Raw genomic sequence first — 22,409 nt, forward strand, 5'->3', positions numbered from 1 at the left:
AAAAAAATAAAAAAAAATAAATCGAGGTTGGAAAAAAAATGAAAGACATAAAATGACATTTCCTGGAATGGCAGAAAGACGAAATATTTCTAAATATTTCATAAATCTGCCAGTGCAGCTGTGAAACCAGAGGAGCTTTTAGATTTTAGTTTATCCTTCTTATCAGGTCAAAACAGAGATTTTCCTGTTTATGATAGGCTATTACCATGGTTGCAAATTAATAAAAAAATTATAAAGTATAGACCTACCCAAGATTTTGGCCATGTTGCAGATGTCTTTCACTGTTCACTGATGTAGCCAGGCATTAGTGAAAAGTCTAACTTCATCGATTTATTCAGCTAAATTGTTCATACCATGAATTAAATATCTATTTTTAAAACTTAATCAGAATCAGAAAGATATTTATTGCCAAGTAAGTTTTACAAAAATGAATTATTTTTTGTTTATGCATGTCTCAATTGTGCATAAATCAAAGAAATGTAAACAATTTTCACCTAAGTGCATAAAATAATTTTACATATAGCCTATTAGGCTACTCTATCGCTTCAGAGTTTCAAAGTAATTTAAATGTCATTTCCTAAACCTTACCTTATCATGGAATCAAGAGTCAAGAATAAACCCTAATGGCTTTAAAAAATAATAATAATAATAATAATAATAATAATAATAATATGGGATTTAATTCACATATAGGCTATTATGATTTTATAATCGCTTCAGATGTGAAAAGTAGTTAAAATGCTGACAGTTCCACTTCCATTCTAACTCCCAACATGCTAAACATAGCCTTGGCTGCTGGTCGATTTTTGTAGAAATCCTTGTATTTCAAAGCGGCTTGCCGCCAGCCGGCCGCGGTCCATTAGACGGAGGCAACCGCCAAAGAAAATGAAGCAGTCGGCCCGCCGGCTTTTCGCCGGCGGCATCTCGCAAGAAATGGGAGTGACGTATTCGGCGGCAAACGTTTCATCCCCGCCAGCGGGACGCACCTATAGCCGACAGCTTAGGGCCGGCGGCAAAAAGAAGCCGTGCGGATATTTTTTGCTAGCTGGGCAACACCAACATCCGTACACTCAAAACAATCAACACTCGTACACTCAAAGCATAACACCGCTTCTCTCCGCTGGTTCGTTATATAGTTACAGCGTATTCTTACATAATGGAAGCGTGTAACACGACAATAAATAGGTTTTTATCTGGTTTTTATTTACAGTCTCTCACTTCCCCGTGTTAGAAAACACGCAAGTCTCGCGCCTGTTGTGAACAGCAAGTCTCGCGATGTTTCTGTGGCACTCCGCTGCCGCTGATTGGCTGCTGTGTGTCCATTTAAACAGTTGAATCCTAACAGGAGCGTTTGGATGAGTGTTGATGGACTGATCGCAGCTGAAGTTTTTATAAAGCAGACTCTGTAGCGCTTATCGAGGTGAGTGCAGTCACAGTGGATGTGTTATTATTACGGACGTTCAATGCAATCGTTTAATCATAGATTTGAATTTATATGCGTGTATATATTGTTGTATGTGCATGTCTAATTTTATAAGGTGCATGTCTGAATAAAATGCAGCTTTGTAAATGTCCAGTTCGGTTTGTAAGCCCGGAGATGTCCGGTGAGATGATGAGATCTGATCTAAGGTTTTGATTCTCTGATCCTCGGTCTGTGACTGTGAGAGGATCTAAGCCCAGACATGTTTCAGAGGCACACCTCACATTACTATCAGTGCTGCACGCTTTCGATTAGCAGCAGGCTCACCGCGCGCATATTGTACACTAGGAAGTCTTTGTAAGTGAAGTGTATAATATTAATTATTGTTTTTCCTTACGCTTCCTTAACACATTGACATTTTATACTTCTGTTGTAGCCTTTCTGCATCTTACCTTTGTGTGTGTATTTGTTTTTCTTCCATTTATTTATTTTTATTTATTTATTTATTTATATTAATAATAATAATAATAATAATCACCGTTTTTATTAAGACTGGTATTTGGACTCTTTGGTATTTTGTATTAATTTTTTTTATAGAGAATAGTTTTTTTTTTTAATGGTTTTTGTTTTCTTTGTATGTATTTATTTTATGAGTTCCTCTCTCTTATATTTTTGTAAAATGATAAAACAGTTTTCATTTATTTATTTACGTTATATATATATATATATATATATGTATGTATGTATGTGTGTGTGTGTGTGTGTGTGTGTGTGTATGTATGTATGTATGTGTGTGTGTGTATGTATGTATGTATGTATGTGTATATATATGTATGTGTATATATATGTATGTATGTGTATATATATGTATGTGTATATATGTATATATATATGTATGTGTTTCTCTGTATGTTTATATATTTAATGAGTTTTTCTCATTTATTTATTTTAAAAGTTATAATCGTGTTTTCTGTATGTATTTATTTAATGGGTTTTTCGCATTTATTTATTAAATGTTAAAACAGTTTTACATTTATTTATTTACTTAGAATTAATTTGTTTATAATTGAAAATACAGGATGTTCTTAAATGATCTGCATGCAGCACATATTTAATGTATTTTAAGTTGCTAGCTAGTAGTAAGTGTTTCAGGAGCAACTGAAATTAAGGGACATGTTTAAGTGCTGTTTTACACGCTTGCTCATCTTCTGTGTGCAGGGTGGTTGCTGAGGATGGGGCTTTGGTTTGTGATGCTGTGGGTGTTGAGTGTGCAGTATGGTGAGGTGGATGCCTTCTTTGACTGGCTGCAGAAGCCTGCACCCACTCCTGCTCCTCCACAGGAATCTATCGCCCCAATTCTGCTCCATGGAGAGACCCCCCCCTTTGAAATGAGTGTTGTTGATGAGAAGTTTTTGGCTGAAGCAAAGCAGATGGAGCTCAGTCCTCTGGACAGCTGCCATTTCAGAGTAAGCATAATGTGTATGACATCTTACTTTCAAGAATTTCACAATCAACTGATTACAGGCAACAGAACACCCATGTCAAGCCAATTTTCTGTGTATAATGCTATATACAATACATATTGCTTCAAAGCAGTTTGTCACCAAATTCAGCAAAACAGAACAAAAATACAAATCGAGCAAGTAAGCATAGCTCAAAGTACTGTATCCAGAGCTGGGTAAATTACTTAAAAAATTGTAGTTTTTTTTACTGATTACAAATTACATGATGAAAACTGTAGTCAGTAGTGCAATATGTTACTCATTTTAGGTAATTTACATTTATTCAATTAGCAAACGCTTTTATCCAAAGCGACTTACAATTGGGGAATACATCAAATAATTCATCTTAAAGAGGCAAATAGACACAGGAAGTGTTGGTCATAAGTTTCAAGCATTGCTCAAATATGTACAAGCTAGACAGAGAAAGATGAAAGAAAATATATATTTTAGGATGAAGTCAGATAGTGACGAAAGATGTGAGTTTTCAGCTATCGCTTGAAAATTGTCAGGGACTCAGCATTCTGGATAGGGGTGGGAAGATCATTCCACCAGCCAGGAACGGTGAACGAGAATGTTCTGGATTTTGAAACTCTCTGTGACGGTACCACGAGGTGTCGCTCACTAGCGGATCTCAGACTTCTGGAGGGATGTCGATTCGTAATAGTGAGTGGAAGAAGGTGGGTGCTGAGCCTGTGGGTGTTTTATATGCAAGCATCAACGTCTTGAACTTGATGCAAGCCTCAACCGGTAGCCAGTGCAAGGAGATAAAGAGAGGTGTAACGTGGGCTCTTTTGGGCTCGTTGAAGACCAGTCGTGCCGCTGCATTCTGAATCATTTGTAGAGGTTTGATAGCACTTGATGGAAGTCCAGCCAGAAAAGCATTGGAGTAGTCCAGCCTAGAAATGTCAAGGGACTGGACAAGAAGTTGTGCAGCATGCTCCGTTGATCTTTCTGATGTTGTGCAATTCAAACCTGCAAGATCGAGCAGTCTTTGCAGTGTGGTCTTTGAAGGTCAGCTGGTCATCAAAGATTACACAAAGATTTCTGACCGAAGTTGATGGGGTAATTGTAGAAGAACCTAGCTGGATGGAGAAATCAGAGTTGTAGAGTTGGAGTGGCAGGGAAGACAAGAAGCTCAGTCTTTGTCAGGTTGAGCTGTAGGTGGTGATCTTTCATCCATGACGAGATGTCTGCCAGACAGCCTGAGGTCCGTGCAGCTACCGTTGGATCATTTGGTTGAAATGAGAGAGAGAGCTGTGTGTCATCAGCATAGCAATGGTAGGAGAAGCCATGTGCCTGTATGATGGGACCCAGTGATGTAGTGTATATGGAGAAGAGGAGGGGTCCAAGAACTGATCCCTGAGGAACCCCAGTGACATGTTGATGTGCTTTGGGTACCTCTCCTCCCCAAGCTACCCTGAAAGACCTACCAGTGAGATAGGATTCAAACCAGCGAAGTGGAATCCCTGTGATGCCCAGTGATGAGAGCAGACAGGAGGATCTGATGATTGACAGTGTCAATAGCAGCAGATAGATCCAGCAGAATAAGAACGGATTATTTGGAATCAGCTTTTGCCATCCACAAGGCTTCACTGACTGACAGTAGCGCAGTCTCAGTTGAATGGCCACTCCTGAATAGGATTGGGTATCGATTGGGTTTTTTACGATACCAGTGCCAAATCGATACTTTTAAAATGTTACCGGTGCCTAAACAGTGCCTACACCGATACTAAATAAAAATAAAAACCTTGGATAACATTAAATACCATTAAAAATATTTTAAATAAATATACATAGTATTCACACACTCACACGCTCTCATTTTTAATGAGTTGTTTCCCTTACTCTAAGGCTAATAAACCACACGTAATGTTTCTACTGTATCTCTTTCAATGACTCTGATATTTAGTTAAAATGAGTGAATTGACAGTGCTGTCTGTCACTCTTTAATCAGTTCTGTGAATGACTGGTATGCCATATGCACCATTATGCACCATTAAAAACATCATCAAAGTAGACCATGTGACATTAGAGGGTCCGTTAGAATTTTTTGAAGCATCGAAAATACATTTTGGTCCAAAAATATCAAAAACTACGACTTTATTCAGCATTGACTTCTCTCCCGGGTCTGTTATGAGCGCGTTCACAACACTGCAGTTTAGTGATATCCGGTTCGCGAACGAATCACTTGATGTAACTTGATCTTCTTGAACCAGTTCAACAAATCGAACTGAATCATTTGAAACGGTTCGCGTCTACAATAAGCATTAATCCACAAATGACTTAAGCTGTTAATTTTTTAACATGGCTGACACTCCCTCTGAGTTCAAATAAACCAATATCCCGGAGTAATTCATTTACTCAATCAGTACACTGACTGAACTGCTGTGAAGAGAGAACTGATGAACACCGAGCCGAGCCAGATGACGAATGAAACATTGACTCGTTCTCGAGTCAAGAACCGGTTGCATCGGTTTTCGGATCACCGGTAGTGATGGGAAGTTCTGTTCTTTTCCGCGAATCGGTTCTTTCGGACACTTTGATTCAATAAACCGGTTGCCGAAAACGGTTCACCAGTTCTTTTGCGCTCGACGTAATGACTTCATTGGCGATGATTGCCCTTGATTCAAGCCTTCGGTTTACCCGCGCTCATAACATTAGCACAGAATTAGTTCAGAATCAATCACCAAAAGAACCAGTTCGGTTCAGACGCGCTGTGTGTCAGTCTGCTTCGCGCATGCGCAGTATCATCAGCTCCTCGGATCTTGAACCGGACGCGTCCGACAGAAACGGTTCTTGACTCGAGAAGGAGTCAATGTTTCGTTCGTTATCTGGCTCGGCTCGGTGTTCATCTTCAGTTCTCTCTCACAGCAGTTCAGTCAGTGTACTGTTTGAGTAAATGAATTACTCCGGGATATTGGTTTATTTGAACTCAGAGGGAGTGTCAGCCATGTTAAAGTTAACAGCTTAAGTCATTTGTGGATTAATGCTTATTGTAGACACGAACCGTTTCAAACGATTCAGTTCGTTTTGGTGAACTGGTTCAAGAAGATCCGGTTACATCGAGTGATTCGTTCGCGAACCGGATATCCCTAAACTGCAGTGTTGTGAACGCGCTCATAACAGACCCGGGAGAGAAGTCAATGCTGAATAAAGTCATAGTTTTTGATATTTTTGGACCAAAATGTATTTTCGATGCTTCAAAAAATTCTAACGGACCCTCTGATGTCACATGGACTACTTTGAAGATGTTTTTATTACCTTTCTGGACGTGGACAGTATACCGTACATACATTCTCAATGGAGGAACAGAAAGCTCTTGGACTAAATCTAAAATATCTTATACTGTGTTCTGAAGATGAACGGAGGTCTCACGGGTTTGGAACGACATGAGGGTGAGTCATTAATGACAATTTTCATTTTTGGGTGAACTATCCCTTTAAGGGCTAGATTTTGTCTGGAGGAAACGGCTGTGGTGTGATGAGGGGTGAACGCAGTGAAAACTTTACAGTAGATGGGAAACCTATTGCTCCCTCGTGACCTTTTGTAAACTGCATTTATGACAAAGAACTGCACAGATACAGATATTATAACAATCTATCGATAAACACTCCTTGTGTGCTCTGTTTCTGTTGGAGTCCGCTTGCGCTGCGCCACCGCAGTCTGTGGATTGAAGAGCGCGCTGAAAGACGGGGAGGAGACAAAGTCTGTCCCCGTTTTCATATGAAATTTAAAGGGGAATGACTCTGAGGCGTTCACAAATTTGTGTGCAGTTTATGGAGCTAATCGCTATAGCCCTGCTAAAAATGGCCTAGCGACGCCCATGCTTCTTGCATCCATTTCAAGTTCAAGTGTTTTTGCTATGAAAAGGAGAGAGACCGGTCTGTAGCTGTCTATAAATGAAGTGTTTAATGTAGGTTTTTTGAGCAGTGGGGTTACCGAGCCTGCTTGAATGCAGTGGGGAAGGTGCCTGTGTGGAGAGATTTGTTGATGATGATGATGTGTGTGAGTGTTGGTAAGAGAGTAGGAGAGACCGTTTGGAGAAGGTGTGAGGGGATTGGGTCTAGTGGGCATGTTGTAGGATGGCTGGAGAGGAGAAGTTTTGATACTTCTGCCTCAGTGAGGGGACAGAAGGAGAAAGGGGAAGTTTTAGGCGTGGATGCGGTTGGTCTGAGCTTGTGTTTGTGTGTAGCTGAGAATTGTCTACTGATTGTTCTGGTTTTGTCTGTGAATGTGGCGAAATCATCAGCTGTTATAGAAGTGGTGGAGGGGGGCAGAGGAGAGAATTGAATGTCTTGAAGTTACATGTGTCTGGGCCGCTGTTGATCTTGTTGTGGAAATATGCAGATCTGGCAGTATGGACTTCAGCAGAGAAAGATGAAAGCAAAGTCAGAAGACAGATCTTTTGATTTGCACCATTTTCTCTCTGCTGCCCTGACTTTGGTCCGATGCTCATGAAGAACATGGGATAATCAGGGGTTAGAAGGGGCAGCCCGTGCTGGCCTGGAGGAGAGAGGACAAATATTGTCTAGACAAGTTAGTTTAGCATGAAGTGACAGTTACTGCATTAACATCCAGAGATGAGAAATGAGTAGGTAAGGGAAGAGAGGAGGATACTACGGAGGAAAGATGGGAGGGTGAAAGGGAGCGCAAGTTTAGTCTAAAAGTAACAGCTAGAGGGGTTGGTGGCACACAGGTGTAGGTTAAATTTAATGAAGAAATGGTCAGAGATGTGTATAGGGGTTTTACCAAAATGTTGTCTGCAGTAGGGTTGGACCGATAGACGATACCATCATCCATCGCCAATGTCTGATAGACATCACAATGTTGTGCCAGCATTTTTTAAAATTTGTGTCAGCACGACAAATAGAACTCTGCAGAGACGAAAGCCTTTCAAAGCAAATGCAATACATGGTTAAATAACCAACTGATGAGAATCCAAATAAAAATTGTTCATCAGTAAAACATTTCTTAAACCGGAAAAGTGTTCAAAATCCAGTGTTCAAATGCTTTGTATAAATCTGACCAATGACTGATCCCTGTGTGAATCCCCACAAACCTGGAGACTTTCTGAGTGTATGTATGCAGAAGGACATTTTAGAAAGGAACATTTAAAAGATGAAAAAGAGGAATTGGGGAGAATCAATAACTTATAAATAATTTATTACCATTGTGTAAACTATGTAATCCATAAAAAGTAACTGTAGTCTGATTACGAGTATTTTAAAATGTAAATTACTCTAATTACAAGTACTTCATTTTAGGAATCTGATTACATAATCCAGTTTACATGTAATCAGTTACTATCCAGCTCTGTGCACTATGTAGAGGATAGTGAACAATTTAAATGTTTTCCTTTGCAAAAAGCTTTTGGTGTTTTTTTTATAAAAAGATAGTTCATGCAAACTTAAAGCTGTTAATCTGCCCTTAAAGACACATTGCTTGATGTGTTTTTATTTTTTTATTTTTATTTTTTTTTTAAACAGGTTGTTGCTCAACTCAAAGCTACTTGCAGCGGCTTATCAGAGGAGCAGCTGGCCAAACTGGGCGTGGCTTTGTTCAACTGCCAATCAGAGGTGGAGGGCCGCAGGACTTACCCTTGCACTGAAGAAATGGTAGGGTCACTGGCCACAACCTTGCAATTTTATAGGCACAATATCAGCTAAACCAGTGTTTCTCAACTGGTGGGCAACCAAACAAATGACGTCAACAACAAAACGTAATTCTTAATGTTTCTCTGATGCAAGACTTTTATTTTAAAACATGTGCATGAAAGCTGTTGACAATTCTGTCAAATGCAATTTAAGTAAAGAGTGCCTGAGGAAAACCGTGCTGTCCCGATTCAGTATCTGCGGTCAGATGAGATGTTGACCGGTTTAATGTCAGTGTCATTATTCTATCATTATTTCCGTAACTTGTAAAAATGAAAAGTCTCTCACCTCAGAAAAGCGAACGGTCCTGTCCTGCCAGATGTTATACTGTGTTCACAGCACACACTCTTCAATAGCACTGTACACTCACCAGCCACTTTATTAGGTACACCTGTTCAATCGTTTGGTGTAACAAATTGCTAATCAGCCAATCACATGGCAGCAACTCAATGCATTTAGGCATCTGGACGTGGTGAAGATGACTTGAAGTTCAAACTGAGCATCAGAATGGGGAAGAAAGGGGATTTGAGTGACTTTGAACGTGGAATGGTTGTTGGTGCCAGACGGGCTGGTCTCAGTATTTCAAAAACTGCTGATCTACTGGGATTTTCACACACAACCATATCTAGAGTTTATAGAGAATGGTCCAAAAAAGAGAAAATATCCAGTGAGCGGCAGTTGTGTGGACGGAAATGCCTTGTTGATGTCAGAGGTCAGAGGAGAATGGGCAGACTGATTAGAGATGATAGAAAGGCAACAGTAACTCAAATAACCACTCGTTACAACCAACGTATGCAGAAGAGAATCTCTGAACACACAACACGTCGAAGCCTGAAGCAGATGGGCTACAGCAGCAGAAGACCACACCGGGTGCCACTCCTGTCCGCTAAGAACAGGAAACGGAGGCTACAATTCGCACATGCTCACCAAAATTGGACAATAGAAGATTGGAAAAATGTTGCCTGGTCTGATGGGTCTTGATTTCTGCTGCGACATTCAGATGGTAGGGTCAGAATTTGGTGAAAAGAACATGAAAGCATGGATCCATCCTGCCTTGTCTCAATGGTTCAGGCTGCTGTTGGTGTAATGGTGTGAAGGATATTTTCTTGGCACATTTTGGGCCCCTTAGTGCCAACTGAGCATAGTTTAAACACCACAGCCTACCTGAGTATTGTTGCTGACCATGTCCATCCCTTTATGACTACAGTGTGCCCATCTTCTGACGGCTACTTCCAGCAGGATACTACACCATGTCACAAAGCTCAGATCATCTCAGACTGGTTTCTTGAACATGACAATGAGTTCACTTTACTCAAATGGCCTCCACAGTCACCAGATCTCAACCCAATAGAGCAGCTCTGGGATGTGGTGGAAGGGGAGATTCGCATTATGGATGTGCAGCCGACAAATCTGCAGCAACTGCGTGATGCCATCATGTCAATATGGACCAAAATCTCTGAGGAATGTTTCCAACACCTTGTTGAATCTATGCCATGAAGAATTAAGGCAGTTCTGAAGGTAAAAGGGGGTCCAGCCCGGTACTAGCAAGGTGTACCTAATAAAGTGGCCAGTGAGTGTATATCACTTCACTAAAGTGAAGAAACTACGAGCATGCAACGCATGAAATAAAAGTACAGTAACGATAAATCACATAACTGGTACTGTGTGTGTTAGCTGGGAAGGATTTGTATGAAGATATGATATTCATTCTATTCAGGAGCAGTTTCCACGTTTCATTAACAGTTCATGTTAGTATTGTTTATTCACCATGGTAACTATTGTTTCCATAACCCAAAAATACCATGTTATTTTCACTTTGTCATTTAGTGCATGTTTAAACGACTGTGGTGGTTCATACCAACTTTATTGCATAAATATAAATGGGTCATGGCTTGATGAACATGGGAAACCGTGGGTCCCCAGGCCAAACCAGTTGAGAACCACTGAGCTAAACCGTTTTCTAGCATTCATTGAGTCAGATTAAACCAAATTTCTCTCTCCCTGCAGTCTATAAAAGAGTGCACAGAGGACATGGACTCAGACACGTGGAATGCGTATCACATTGTCAGCAACCGAGCACGATCCGTGTGTTACGCCACACGCCAGCAGCACTTCCGCAAGCGAGCCGAGCTAACCGTCAACGCCCTGATCTCCACCGCAGCTAGCCAACTGGATGCCATGAAAGACCTAAAGGTGTGTTCTAGAGATCTCCGCTTCATTTTATGTTCTTCCTCTTCTTACTGTGCACAATCATGTCATCGACCCAGCTGACCTCACCAGAAAAAACAACACCATCTAGTGGAGTGTAAAGAAATTGATTTTATTATTCTACCAAATAGTATAATAAAAGATCAATACTCTGCGTCCGTGTATCGATGCAATCTGACGTCTGGTCTCGACTCGTGTATGCAAGCTTCTGCGTTACCTGATCTCAGTAAGTCTGGCAGAGAATTGTACAATGACAGCATTTTGTTCATTTTTAGATTATTTTCCTGACCGACAACCAAAGCTCATTAGTAGCAGTGTTAATTTTGACAGCAAGTTTTGATTTGGTATTAGTCATAGTCTTTTGACTAAAATGCAATTTAGTTTGTCATATTTTAGTCATCTGAATTGTTTTTAGTTTTAGTCGACTAAATCTACAGTAAATTTAGTCAGCTAAAATCTCATGGGTTTAGTTACAGTGTAATGCATTTATTAAGCATTTCTCTAAAATTTCCAAACTCATTATATAGGTTTGATTAAGGTTTTATCATGATAGACAACGATTTAACTGCAGTGACACACAACATGCCTTTGTTAAAATTAAATAAAATCAGTTCTCACAAAGAACAAGAACATGGTGTTCTTTTCACTGAAATACAAATGCTTATAAAGGCTAATTATACATTGTTTATTGTTTGTTATTCTTTCAAGCAGAATTTTTTTTTCTATAAATAAATTTTAGATGAATCTTTAGGGCTTTAGTGTTTGTAGCAGTGACCTTATGTCTTATGTCATTTTTTTTTTTTTTTATTATATAATGAAAATTTTTTTGGATAAAATAGAAAAAAAATAGAGCAAGCTAGTGTTGGAGGCCTTTTTTGCTTTTGTTAATTGTATAGTAAATAAAAAGAAAACAAATAGAATACAAAAATATTAGAGAAGCTAGTGTTTTTTTTTTTTAAGAATAGAATTAGAATAGAGTGCTAGTTTGATAACACCCTTTAGACAGCTGTTGATATTACAATAAAAGTAGTTTATTAGTTAATAATTTAATAGTTCAAATGTCAATCATCTGATCTGATATCTGATCTTATGGCTGTTTGAGTAAAAAAAAATATTACTATTATAAATGGTCTTTGATTGCTTTAAGTAAAGCAGCATAAGAAGGATGGCAAGATATGAGACTTATAATACATTATAACTATGAGAAATATTATCCATTCTAACTTAAGTGGATGAAACATGTTCACTGTCAAATCATTTAACTCTTAAAAGCTATAACCACAAATAAGTAAATATAATACATTAAAACTGTTCTTATGACTGTTCATAAGATATAACATATTATAAGGTTTTTAGGTAACACTTTATAATAAGGTTCCATTAGTTAATGTTAGTTAAATACTTTACTTCACACTTCTTTATTTGTTTAAATACTTTAGTTAACATGAACTAAGCAAGAACAATCCTTCTACAGCATTTATTAATCCTAGTTAATGTTAATTCAAATTAAGTTGTGCTTGTTAACATTAGTTAATGCACTGTGAATTAGCATGAACTAACAATGAATAACTGCATTTACATTAACATTAACAAAGATTAATAAATACAGTAATAAATGTATTGTTCATTGTTTGTCCATGTTAATTAATACATTAACTAATGGAACCTTATTCTAAAGTTTTACCGGTTTTTATAATGCATTATGCATCCATTATAATGCCTTAAGAATACCCTTATAATGTATTATAAATATGGGCTTCATAGAAAGTGTTACCAAGTATTTTATTTTTTTTCAAGGCTTTAGATTAATATGCGTGAATAGCAGCAGAAACAAGAGACCATGAGGATTCACGCATCGTCTCTTCACACACCTGCAGCACTTCTGAGAAATTAAATCTATAAAAGGAATGAAATAAATAGGACTAAACAAAAAAATATTCTTAGCAAAAGGATTAAAAAAAAGTTAAAGTGAGAACTATAGGCTTTTTTTGTCTTTTCACTTTTACACTTTTTTTCTTTGTTTTTTGTCAAGAACTCAAAGATCTAAAACTTTTTCCATGTACACAAAAGGCCTATTTCTCTAAAATATTGTTCACAAATAAGTCTAAATCTGTGTTAATGAGCACTTCCCCTTGCCGAGATAATCCATCCACCTCACAGGTGTGGCATATCAAGATGCTGATTAGACAGCATGATTATTGCACAGGTGTGCCTTAGGCTGGCCACAATAAAAGGCCACTCTAAAATGTACAGTTTTATCACACAGCACTATGCCACAGATGTCACAAGTTTTGAGGGAGCGTGCAATTGGCATGCTGACTGCAGGAATGTCCAACAGAGCTGTTGCCCGTGAATTGAATGTTCATTTCTCTACCATAAGCCGTCTCCAAAGGCATTTCAGATAATTTGGCAGTACATCCAACCGGCCTCACAACCGCAGACCACGTGTAACTAAACCAGCCCAGGACCTCCACATCCAGCATCTTCACCTCCAAGATCGTCTGAGACCAGCCACCTGGACAGCTGCTTCAACAATCGGTTTACATAACAAAAGAATTTCTGCAAAACTGTCAGAAACCGTGTCAGGGAAGCTCATCTGCATGCTCGTCACTGAAGAGGAGTGGACCAACATTCCACAGGCCACAATCAACAACCTGATCAACTCTATGTGAAGGAGATGTGTTACACTGCGTGAGGCAAAAGGTTGGTCACACCAGATACTGACTGGTTTCCGGACCCCCAATACAGTAAAACTGCACATTTTAGAGTGGCCTTTTATTGTGGTCAGCCTAAGGCACACGTGTGCAATAATCATGCTGTCTAATCAGCATCTTGATATGCCAAACCTGTGAGGTGGATGGATTATCTCGGCAAGGGGAAGTGCTCATTAACACAGATTTAGACTTATTTGTGAACAATATTTTAGAGAAATAGGACTTTTGTGTACATAGAAAAAGTCTTAGATCTTTGAGTTCAGCTCATGAAAAATGGGGGCAAAAACAAAAGTGTTGCGTCTATAATTTTGTTCAGTGTATAAAAGTTACACTCTTTATTTTAAAAGGTCCGCTGTGAAATCAGCGTGCAGCGCCCAAACAAACATTTTTTGTGCATGTGAAGGATTTTACACAGTTATTAGCACACGAGTTAGTTAAGTTTGAAGCATTGTTTAGGCTACATAATGAATAATAGTTCAACACCCAAATAATACAAATATGGCAAAAATGGAAACATTCGGATTATTGTTGAATGAGAGAGGCTCGTAAATGCAGTGCAGTTTCAGCTTTGTTTGACGTTTGTGTGCGGTTTGTAATAAATGCCACTAGCTTATAGCCTGATTTAAAAAAAAAAAAAAAACTTAAATAACTATGGTTTAATATATAATTTTACAACTGCTTATTTTGTCATTCTTGTTCTGTAATACCGTTAAATGTAAAAGATTTGTTGTGGAGTGAAAGGAATTAAATAGACTAAATGTTTGTTTGTAAGGGTTTCCATATATTTAATGGTTTTTAATATGCATAACTGAATGTAATTGTTTGCATTTACAAGTTTAACGGAGTCCAAAATTTTCATATGCGTTTTTTGGCATGCATCATCTTAAAAATGAAAATTTAAATGATTATTGTTTTCAGATTTAACATATCAACGCATGATCATTCGTACGATGAGATTGGGGGCATCTGCGCTCATTTCTACGTTAGATTGATAAAGAGGCCCATTGATTGTGAATGCAGATTCACGTTGACTTGACTGTTTGATGGTTTGTTTGTTGATCTGCAGGAGGGTCAGACAGAGCTGAGGGAGATGACCGCTGCATCGCTGGACAAGCTGCTGGAGGGTCACAGTGCACTGCAGCTCCAGCAGGGGGCTCTGAAGGAAGGACAGGAGCAGCTGGATGCCTCCATCAGTGAAAACCTGCAGAGACTGGCGCAGGAGAAAGCTCTCATCAGCACCGGCCAGCAACTGGTGGCTCAGTTAATTCAGGGCATTACACAGAGAATGGGTCAGTCACAAATAAATGCATTTGCTTCACGGCTGACCTGTGAATTCTCACTTTATCAGTATTTGAAATATAAGTAACTGGGTTACCATTAGCTGTTGTTCTTAACATGTCATATCACAATCATATTTGATCGCCAGTGGTTATGGAAGGTTTTATATATTTCTGTAACGCATTCACAGAGAATGTAAGTGGCCAGCTGAAGGGTCAGAGCGCAGAGGTGCAGGAGGGACATAAGGCAATTCTTGATGACCTGGCTATGGTCCGAGGAAGTGCTCAGGACATCTACGAAAAAATGGGTAATTACTTATGAAATCATGCACCACTGGTCAGACGTTTGGAAGGATTACCATGTTGTTTTTGTTTGTTTGTTTTTTGAATTGAGTCTCTTCTGCTCCCCAAGTTTGCATTTATTTGATCAAAAATATAGTGTAAACGGTCATCTACTGAAATGTTACAATTTATAACTGCTCTATTTGAATGTTTTAAAATGTAGTTTATTTCTGGGATCAAAGCTCCAGTCTTCAGTGTCACATGATCCTTCAGAAATCATTCTAATATGCTGATTTACCACTCAATTATCAATTATTATTGGTGCTCAATTATTAATAATGGCTCTTATGAGTGTTGGGGTAATGGGGAAACAATTATTGGAAACATTGTTTTTGCTGCTTTTTATTTTATTTTCATTAATTGAATCCATTTCTTCATTCATCCATCCATCTTGCCTAGTGCACCAACAGGGCCTGTCTGCACCCATTAAAACATCAGTATTCAACAAGGACATCATAATATGCGCACAGGCACAAAAAAGCACCACACAATATCAAATTTACCTTAAATTATTATTCGCATATTATTGAACAAATGAACTCCATTAGGAGAAAGGATATGAAATCTCCGGAAGCCCATCATTTTAATGAAGCGTCACATGCCACATCGGACTTGGATTTTATGGTAATAGAACATATAGTACAGCTTCGAAGGGGTGGTGACATGGAGAATGCAAATGGATTTTTAATTTGAGAGATTTATATCCCATTGGTGCGAATGAGGAATTGGTTTTGAATTTTTTATTTTTTTTGTAATGTATGTATATAAGAAACATAAGATTTATCGGTAAAATTTTTTTTTTTTTTTTTTTTTTTTTTTTTTTTTTTTTTTTTGCATTTTTGATTAATGATTTTTTTGCATCTTGCATTAATGATAGTTTTTTGGTATTGAAGATGTTTTTTGCATTAAGGAGTTTTTACCATTAATATACATGCACTAAAATTTCTGAAGGTAAATTGGATTTTTTTTTTTGTGCCTGTAAGCATATTATGATGTCCATGGTGAATATCGATGTTTTATTGGGTGCAGGTGTGCATTAATCAATGTGGCACTGAGGAAGAGCTTTGTCTCAAACGTTTTGCACTTTTTGGAATTTTTTAATTTATTTATTTTTTTTCGGCCTCTGAAGCACTGAATAAAAGCTTTGCAAATATCCAAAACATATTAGCACTATTTCAGCTAAACTCACACGGTCCTGTCTGTTAATCCTGTGATCTAGAGCTCAATCTGAACGGCTTCCTGCAGCAGCAGAACACCACGGCTCAGTTCTACTCTGAGCTCATGAGGAAGCTGGAGCGCATGAATGGCACTCTGGGATACATGCTGACGTATCTGGACAATATGCAGAATCGCTTGGAGGACAGACTGCAGATGATCCAAGGCTATCTTGGCTGGGCAGGTGCTTGCATTGTGTACCAATGAATAAACAAGAAGAGACATATTTGAATAGGCTTAGGATAAATGTGTAATTCTCTTCCTAGGCCTGAGTCTGCGTACTCTGTGGACGTGTGTGATGCATGCTGGTTACTTCCTGCTGTCTGCGGTGCTGCTGTCGTTCCTGCAGTGTGCCACGTTCTCCCGCGTCTCTCTGCTCCTCATGGTGCCAATCAATGCGATCGCAGAGATCAACCAGCAGTCTGCGCTCGACTTGGTCTCGCTCACTTTTCTGCTGTTCACACTTTCGCTAGGTACCGGAACAAATGATTCATCTATGCGCTTTTAAACATTTACGATGGTGTTTTGAGGTGAAGTGTGTAGTTTCTGTACTGCTGCTGACACCATATGAGGTGAGCAGGATAGTCATGAGGTGCTTTCATACATGCAGAAAATTACTGGTAAATTACCATTAGTTCATGCCTGTCCTCTTAAGATTCTTGTACTTGTGGTCCAGGCCGCTGGTTTGTCCTGCAGGCGCTTTGGGCGTTATCTAAATTGAAGGGCCAGACCTGCAGTGCCGCTCCTCTCTCTCTAGGTCCTCCTAAAGAGAAGACTCCGGAAAAACAGACCCAGTCAACTGAGTGCTGCCATGCGTCCTCCTCCACTCCTGTCCCGTGAGTTTACTTTTGTGAAAGAGAGCGCAAACGGACCATTAACTCTTAACATTTTAATGCCATTTCAGGCTTAAACATGCTGTTGTGTGCTTACAATTTTTGTTTGGAGTTTTAATTCTCCTCTTGTTGTAGGAATGACCCAGACTGCGATTTGGAGGTGGAGAGCTTCATGATGGGTAATTACGTCTTTTGTTCCATGTATTCACAAAGACACTGTCCAGTACAGTTCTGCGGCTGATCTAATGAACAGTGTGTACATTAAAGAACACAGACGCAGCCGGATCATTTCCATAATGACCGACACAATCTATCAGGAGCACTGCAAATTAGTGCAAGGTCACAAACAAGCAGATTTTTTGGGGGTAAACTATCCTTTTAAGAAAAAAAATCGTCATACATTTACGAAACACTTGTTGATATCAAGCCTGGGTCTCGAGCGCAACACACTGAAAAAGCTGCGGGGCGCAACTGTCAAAGATTTCCATCTAGCGTCATATTTACATTAAAAAAAAACAGTGGAGCTTTGTTAACATGATCTCTTAGCGGTAATTTTCCAGTAAAGACCGTATGTGTGAAAGGGGCTAAACTCTTCCTCTGCATATGCGGTGAGTTTGGGTTGCTTAATTAACGTTCATCTGGGAAAACTCACTTGATTTGTAGTGTAAATCATTTAAACCTGTGCCAACACAGGAGAATACATCAACATTTTTATAAATATGTGATTTACTGTACATCGCAATTTCAAAATAAGTTTCTGACTTTGCATGTGGCCAAATATTAAAATTAAATGGATTTAAACATTGTTGAATCACATGAAACATCACAAGGCCATTGGTGCCCTCTGCAGGTATTTGTTATAATATAGGCATATTATATTGTGTATTTAACAGGGTTGTTCAATAAAACCATGTGTTTGGTTTTGATACTTTATTTGAGGCCAAGTATTATTGCCTTATCAATACTTTATATATAAATAGTCATATTAAAGCCTGTTTTCCCACTTAGTTCTATTTGTATTACTCAAAAATATCAGATTACTCACTTGTCAAAATAATCGGATTACTTCATTAGTAAAATAATCATTAGTTAAGCACTAGATTAATTAAAACGTTTCAAAAAAACAACTGCATTGTTTTACTTTTTGTGATTTAAAAGACAAATATTTTGTCATTTGAAAATTTCTTAAAGTATTAAAACATTGTCTCGTTCTATTGAACCAAGTATCTGCATTTTGTCTCACCTTGTGAGCTAAGTGTATTGTCACACCCCTAGTGTCTATGAGCGTGTTAAAGCTCATAATTTTCCATGTGTATAACATAGCTTTCATTCTTCAGGTCAATCATATATTCATGTGAAAAAAAATAAGTAATGAGTAAGGAGAGATATATTTTTGAGAGTGTATTTTTTAATGTTTTAGTTTTGACAGTGTTTTTGTTTTTTTTGCATGTGCTGCACTTTATTTGTACCATTTTGTTTTATTAGTTTATTGATTAGAATTTAAAAGATGATAACAATATTGATTGATAAGTGAGATCTGATTTTAGTCCTTGAAAACCAAAAAAGTAGTGCAAATCCTTAAGTCCTGGAATTTTATTTTGCAGTATATGTACAAACCCTGTTTAAGTTACCAGTTCTTGGACCATTTTTATGGTTTTGTTGTTTGAACTGAACCGTAGTTTTCTGTAGTAAACCGTCTTTGTATATTTCATATTTTATATTAATTTCCTAGTATTTAATTTACCATTATTTCTTTTGAACAAAACAATTTCAGAAATGTCATGTTTTAGATTGTAGGTCATCTTGTACCCTGTCAAAGACAAAGCTAACCAGCAAAACTTGATATCAAAAGCATCCTAAATGTTTTTGCACCATTTTGTAGTGAGTAACCTTTTTGGTATTGCAGTTTCAAATATCCCACCATAATCTGTAGTCTGAGCCTGTCAATGTCTAATGGCAATGGCAGATACTTTACTAGTTCAGAGGAAAATCATTCTTTTTTTTTTTTTTGTTTGCCAAATAACCCAGTGTATGTGTCCACCCCCTAGGATTTTTTTTTTTTTTTTTTTTTTTTTTTTTTGCTTTAACCCCTGATTTTAACGATCACGACTTGTTCTGCATTGTATCATGTAGCTTTTGAAGACAGGAGTGACTACTGTTAATCAAGATAAATGAAAAGACAAGCTCTAAACGGAGTCTCAATGAACAATGCAACAAAATGCCAACATTAAGCCATTTAAAGTTGCTTGTCCAGATGGGTTGTGAACCAGAGAATGTTAGTTGAAGCGTGATTTATACCACACATTAGATTTAGATTTGCACCTCTAAAAACACAATCCCTGGTTGTCAAAACTTTACAGTGCTTGGAAGGCCTGAGGGTAGTGATCAGCCAACTAGAAAACACCCTAGAATCCATATAGCAGCACACTAAAAACCTCTGAGCGCATTTGTGACCAGCTGCCAACCACACACAACCACTAGCATCATGGTACTGGGTTTTCACGTTCACATAGACAACCATAACTCTCATCCGCTTCAGAAAATGTGAAAGATCTAGATTTTATATATAATATTTTTCTGCTCCTCTCTCTTTATACCACTCCCTTTCTTGATGTAGGTGATCCGTACATACGGTCCATGTCCCCTTCTCAGTCTCATGGTCCACCAAAGTTCAGTCATCTAATATCAGACAAACCCAACCACTCAACCCCCAGACTTAAGAGCCGCCACAGCATTGGAGCAGTGAGTAGTTGTTACTACTAACAGTAATTTTGTTGTATGCATCATTAATAGTAATTAATTAGATTGCCAACTGCACATTTCTTTGAACATGTTCTTGAAGTCATTATCTGATTGGCAGGCAGTGCTGGAGAATATTCCTCAGAGGAACCTAGGAGGTGTGTTGGAGACCGTGAACTACTCCCGAAGCTCAAGCCCCAACCATTCACTTGCCAGCAACAGGTATCCTTTATTGAACTATTATTAAAGTCAACATCAATTCAAAGTCAATCCTTTATGCAGATGAATAAAGGGAGGTCAGGTGTAAATAGTTTATAGGAATCTATTTATTTGACTTTGATCTTAGGTCCTGATATGGATAGACATGTAAATATGGATGTAACTGTATTATCAGTTTCGTGGTATCGCGAAAGCAAAATTCTCAATATCATCATGGTCACATGACTGTATGAAGCGATAGGTCTTTGTGGAAAAAGTGTATTTTTTTTTCCCGCCCAGTGGAGCAGAGCGGAGGGAAGTGGAAACTACAGTTCCCATCGACCCATGCATGCCCATCATCCTTTGCTCCCTGCTGCCTCTACTGGTGCCTTCAAGTCATGTTGGATAGATTGTATTTACCAGTTGAATGCACATGAAAGCCACCACAAAGTTATTATGAGTGGGGAAACTCAAAATTTTCTTAAACATGTCGGATGCAGCCAAAGACTATAGATGTGCAGTGTCAGTATTGACAATATTTTATTTATTTATTTATTTTATTTTTTTCACACAATAAAACTGTTTATATATACATACACAAAATATTGTATGTGACCCTGGACCACAAAAGCAGTCTTAAGTCACTGGGGTATATTTGTAGCAAAAGCCAACAATACATTGTATGGGTCAAAATTACTGATTTTTATCTTATGCCAAAAATCTTAAGAATATTTTAAATTAGAATATAAATCATTAAGAATATCATGTTCCATGAAGATATTTTGTATGTTTCATACCGTAAATATATCAAAACTTAAGTTTTGATTAGTAATATGCGTTGCTAAGGACTTTATTTGGACAAGTCTAAAGGTGATTTTCTCAATATTTTGATATTTATTTTTTTGCACCCTCAGATTCCAGATTTTCAAATAGTTGTGTATCGGCCAAATATTGTCCTATCATAACAAACCATACATAAATGAAAAGCTTATTCAGCTGTCAGATGATGTATAAATCTTAATGTGTATTAAAAAAGGGTCACATTATTGTATAATTACCATAGAACATATGATGATTCTTACAGGAGAAAGTAGAAAAGGTGATGGACCAACAAAAAAAGATATGCAGACACTGCCAGCCTGCGGTGAATTACATGTGACTTGACTGTTTTTATGTTCTTTAAAATTAATAACCTAATCTACAAAGAAGGTATAGGTAGTAGCATAGAGAATGTTAGAAAAAAAAAATAGATGTTACCTTTGTCAAGGTGGGGCTGGAGCAATTGCTTTATTTTATAAAAGGAGGATTTAGGTCATTTGACCCATCTTATACTATACCTCTAAGCAACAGGTATGATTAGAGGATAAAGAAAAGAGGACAGGATATGATGTACGAATTTGTACATCATTTTAATGTTCAAGAGTTTAATAAACAATTATGGCACCCTTTTTCTTTTAATATCACAATAAATACTGTACCATGTACTTTATATTCAGGTATTATTGTACCGTGAGATTTTGCTATGGTTACATCCCTGTAAATACACTGTTTTACTGTTCTCTCGCTCAACTTTTCACTTTTCAACTTTATTTTTTTGTGAAGTTCTTTTTCAGGTCGCTCGCTGTGCAGCGGTATCACTCGTCTGGGTCAGCCATGCAAAAAGAGGGCTCTGGTGGGTCAGGACTACTGTAGACTACACGAGGGTGGTCACACCTCCTACAGTCAACTCTGAAATGGATTCAGCATCGCTTGTCTTTTATTAGACTTCATTTCTATTTACAGAAATGTTTGCAGAATATACATTGAATGCCAGAGCACTTTTCTCTTAACTATTTACTGACGGTAGCTTGTCTTTTTGGTCATAGTGGGTTTTATTTCATGTTTGTTTTGCCACTTATAGATGTATTTTGCATTATTTATAATTATGAAAAGTAAGATTTAAGATGCACGCTTTTAAATTTGCCAGTACTTATGGATTTCGCCATGCTGTCTGCAAATGCCTTGTATGTCTTACAAACATTTATTAAAAAATTTTGAAAGAAAATTGAGTAAATAAAGTGTCTGTCTTTAGAGTGCATTTGTCTGTTTAGTTAATTAAGATGGAAAGAGCTATCTGTTAGCATTTCTATTCAAGTATTAAAGACTCACAAGTACACCTGGTATTAACGTGAAAGTGTCCTGGTTGTTCTAAACCTCTTCCATTTATGAGTTATGGAGGCCACTATGCTCTTAGGAACCTAGAGTGCAGCAGAGAAGTGTCTTGAGTTCTGCAGGTAGTTCTTTAACCTTACAACTTTTGTTTCTGTATAT

At 37.9% G+C, this 22,409-nt stretch overlaps 1 protein-coding gene across 2 annotated transcripts; it reads left to right on the forward strand.

Annotated features, from left to right (window-relative positions):
• Window positions 1-1,270: 1,270 nt before the first annotated feature.
• LOC109092076 (protein brambleberry-like) lies at window positions 1,271-22,147 on the forward strand. 2 transcript variants are annotated; one of them, XM_042753601.1, is made up of 13 exons: window positions 1,271-1,420; window positions 2,639-2,886; window positions 8,409-8,537; window positions 10,581-10,766; window positions 14,562-14,784; window positions 14,964-15,080; window positions 16,334-16,513; window positions 16,596-16,802; window positions 17,006-17,165; window positions 17,298-17,341; window positions 19,780-19,904; window positions 20,023-20,123; window positions 21,702-22,147. In XM_042753601.1, the coding sequence occupies exons 2-13, from the start codon at window positions 2,653-2,655 to the stop codon at window positions 21,829-21,831; spliced, it is 1,836 nt and encodes a 611-aa protein (XP_042609535.1). In that variant the 5' UTR covers window positions 1,271-1,420; window positions 2,639-2,652; the 3' UTR covers window positions 21,832-22,147. The 2 variants fall into 2 exon arrangements, with proteins under 2 accessions (XP_042609535.1, XP_042609536.1); XM_042753602.1 differs by having other exon boundaries at window positions 17,087-17,165.
• Window positions 22,148-22,409: the final 262 nt, after the last annotated feature.

Source organism: Cyprinus carpio, chromosome B25 (genome assembly GCF_018340385.1).
Source record: "Cyprinus carpio isolate SPL01 chromosome B25, ASM1834038v1, whole genome shotgun sequence".
Classification (NCBI taxonomy): Eukaryota; Metazoa; Chordata; class Actinopteri; order Cypriniformes; family Cyprinidae; genus Cyprinus; species Cyprinus carpio.